The following is a 2,061-nucleotide window of genomic DNA, read 5'->3' on the forward strand; positions in this document are numbered from 1 at the left end:
ATTAACACCACACTTTAAACGTAACACGAAAACATATCTTCGATTTACATCGCAGATATAAAATAATAATTCCCGGTATTTATATTTGTAATAAAACCCAAAATTAATGCCTTAATACTTTTTTATTTGTCCCTAATTATTTCCAGTTGGATGAGGTGCAAACAAACGCTTCGAAAAGTGGAATATTAAGGCAATAGAGTAATTACCCTGGGTATTAGGGTACTACTACACTACTCTATTTTCTTGCACTGAAGTCACGCTCCCCACTCCCCCGAAGGGGTGACTTGAAAACGAGTTTTCAGTCATTTTTCTCTATTATAATAAGTTGCAAAACAATTACCCTTGCATAATCAAACGACTTAAAACTTCTTCTTTCTAGTGATAAAACTTTAAGAAAAAAAATGCTGATTCACATAAAGGAGATAATACAATAAAATGTCCATATAATCTATACCCAACTTTCCCCAGTTCTCAGAATTTTAAAACATTTACACAGCTCTTGCAAAATAAATGGCATATCTACAGATCTACACATTATTTGAATATCTTTTGTTACTAGAAATCTATTCCTGCGACCAATGGTTTAAAACTCTGAAGGGCATGTACAGTAACTCTGATTCGCACCTTACACTTTAAAGATTGAAGTAGTCAAGATAATAGGGAATGCATGAAATTATGAATGAATGATAATATAAAACGTATAATAACAATCATAAAGCTTCTCGGTTTTCCCTTAAGAAGGAAAAATGCCTTTATACAAATACTGTTATGGGCATTTTTTCCTCAGCCAACTCGTTCGTTGGGAATTATGTCTGTTGTGGGTTGTATTTGCATTTGTATAAATGCGCAAATTCTAATACAAAAACAGGCAAATTGCCCAGTGAGCAGTCTGAAAAAAAAAAATTATTATTTGAAAAAATGCCAAAAATAAACAGAAACTTTGAGAGAAAGGAGACAATATAAAAAATAAATTTCACCATTTAAATATAATATGCAAGGAATTTCTCTGTTTTTCCAATTATCATCAATACATTATTTATTGATTTTGCCCAAAAATTAATGGGGGCAGTGATTAGGTAGTTTGTGCAAATGCAAATAAACATTAACACTCCATCCTTTGATTACAGTTACTTAATTTTTTTTTTCGGTTGACAAGTGTTGATTTTGGCGAGGATGATTATGCCACAAAAATGGAATTGATTGAATCAAAAAAAACCATGACTACTATAACACTTTGCTCAACCGACTTTTTTTTATCATTATCATGATACTACCTTTTCTCGATATTGTTCTACAACATTCTGTTTGTTAGCATGTTTTTTCTTGGAACTGACGATAATGTGACACATTACGAAGTTTATTCGGCATCTGCTTTAGCTAACATCAATTCACGGAAAAGATCAGGCCTCGTCATCAAAGGCTCGTATTGCTCGGGTTTCTTGAAAGATTTTAAATTTTTACATATGAATTCCATAGCATATTTTTTGACTTCGTGTGCAGAATGAATATCTGCGTGCAACAGAACATCCATCACACACGATGCGTTAATCTCCGAAATCAGATTTTTCTCACAGATGTCTTTCAAGTCCTGTGTTTGATATTTGTCAGCGGCTTCCAGGAGACTCATCGTAGATAGTACTGACATCTTGGGAAATTCGGAAGTGTATAGAAAGTCTATCATGGTCTTAATAGTTTCGTATCTGAAATCTGTTATTTCGATCCGATGATCTTTACTTTCGCTGAGACCGGATTTGAACATTGCGGCGAAATAAGGTGATCTCCAGCACAAGACACTTTTGTGACACATAATTTTCTTACAGTCTACTTGAATGATAACATCATGAAAATCGCCATCCTGCAAAAAACGAAGGAAATTACCCGTATTCTCTCTCTCTTATCCGTGATATCCGACACTGATGCTGATTTCAAAGGGACTACCACGATATTGCCGAACTGATAATGGAAATATCTTTTGAGGTCCTTCTGAAATGTTAAATGCATCATAAAATTATCATACATCTCGTCAAAATCTATTGGAAGGATCCATGGTTTAGATCTCAT

The 2,061-nt window shown here is 33.8% G+C and overlaps 1 protein-coding gene across 1 annotated transcript; it reads right to left on the minus strand.

Annotated features, from left to right (window-relative positions):
- Positions 1 to 1,357: 1,357 nt before the first annotated feature.
- LOC149087623 (speckle-type POZ protein-like A) lies at positions 1,358 to 1,759 on the minus strand. The gene has a single exon (XM_089231930.1). The coding sequence runs from the start codon at positions 1,757 to 1,759 to the stop codon at positions 1,358 to 1,360; it is 402 nt and encodes a 133-aa protein (XP_089088056.1).
- Positions 1,760 to 2,061: the final 302 nt, after the last annotated feature.

Source organism: Pholcus phalangioides, unplaced genomic scaffold (assembly GCF_987345545.1).
Source record: "Pholcus phalangioides strain wild (caught in Gottingen) unplaced genomic scaffold, Ppha-v1.0 ptg000004l_1, whole genome shotgun sequence".
NCBI lineage: Eukaryota > Metazoa > Arthropoda > Arachnida > Araneae > Pholcidae > Pholcus > Pholcus phalangioides.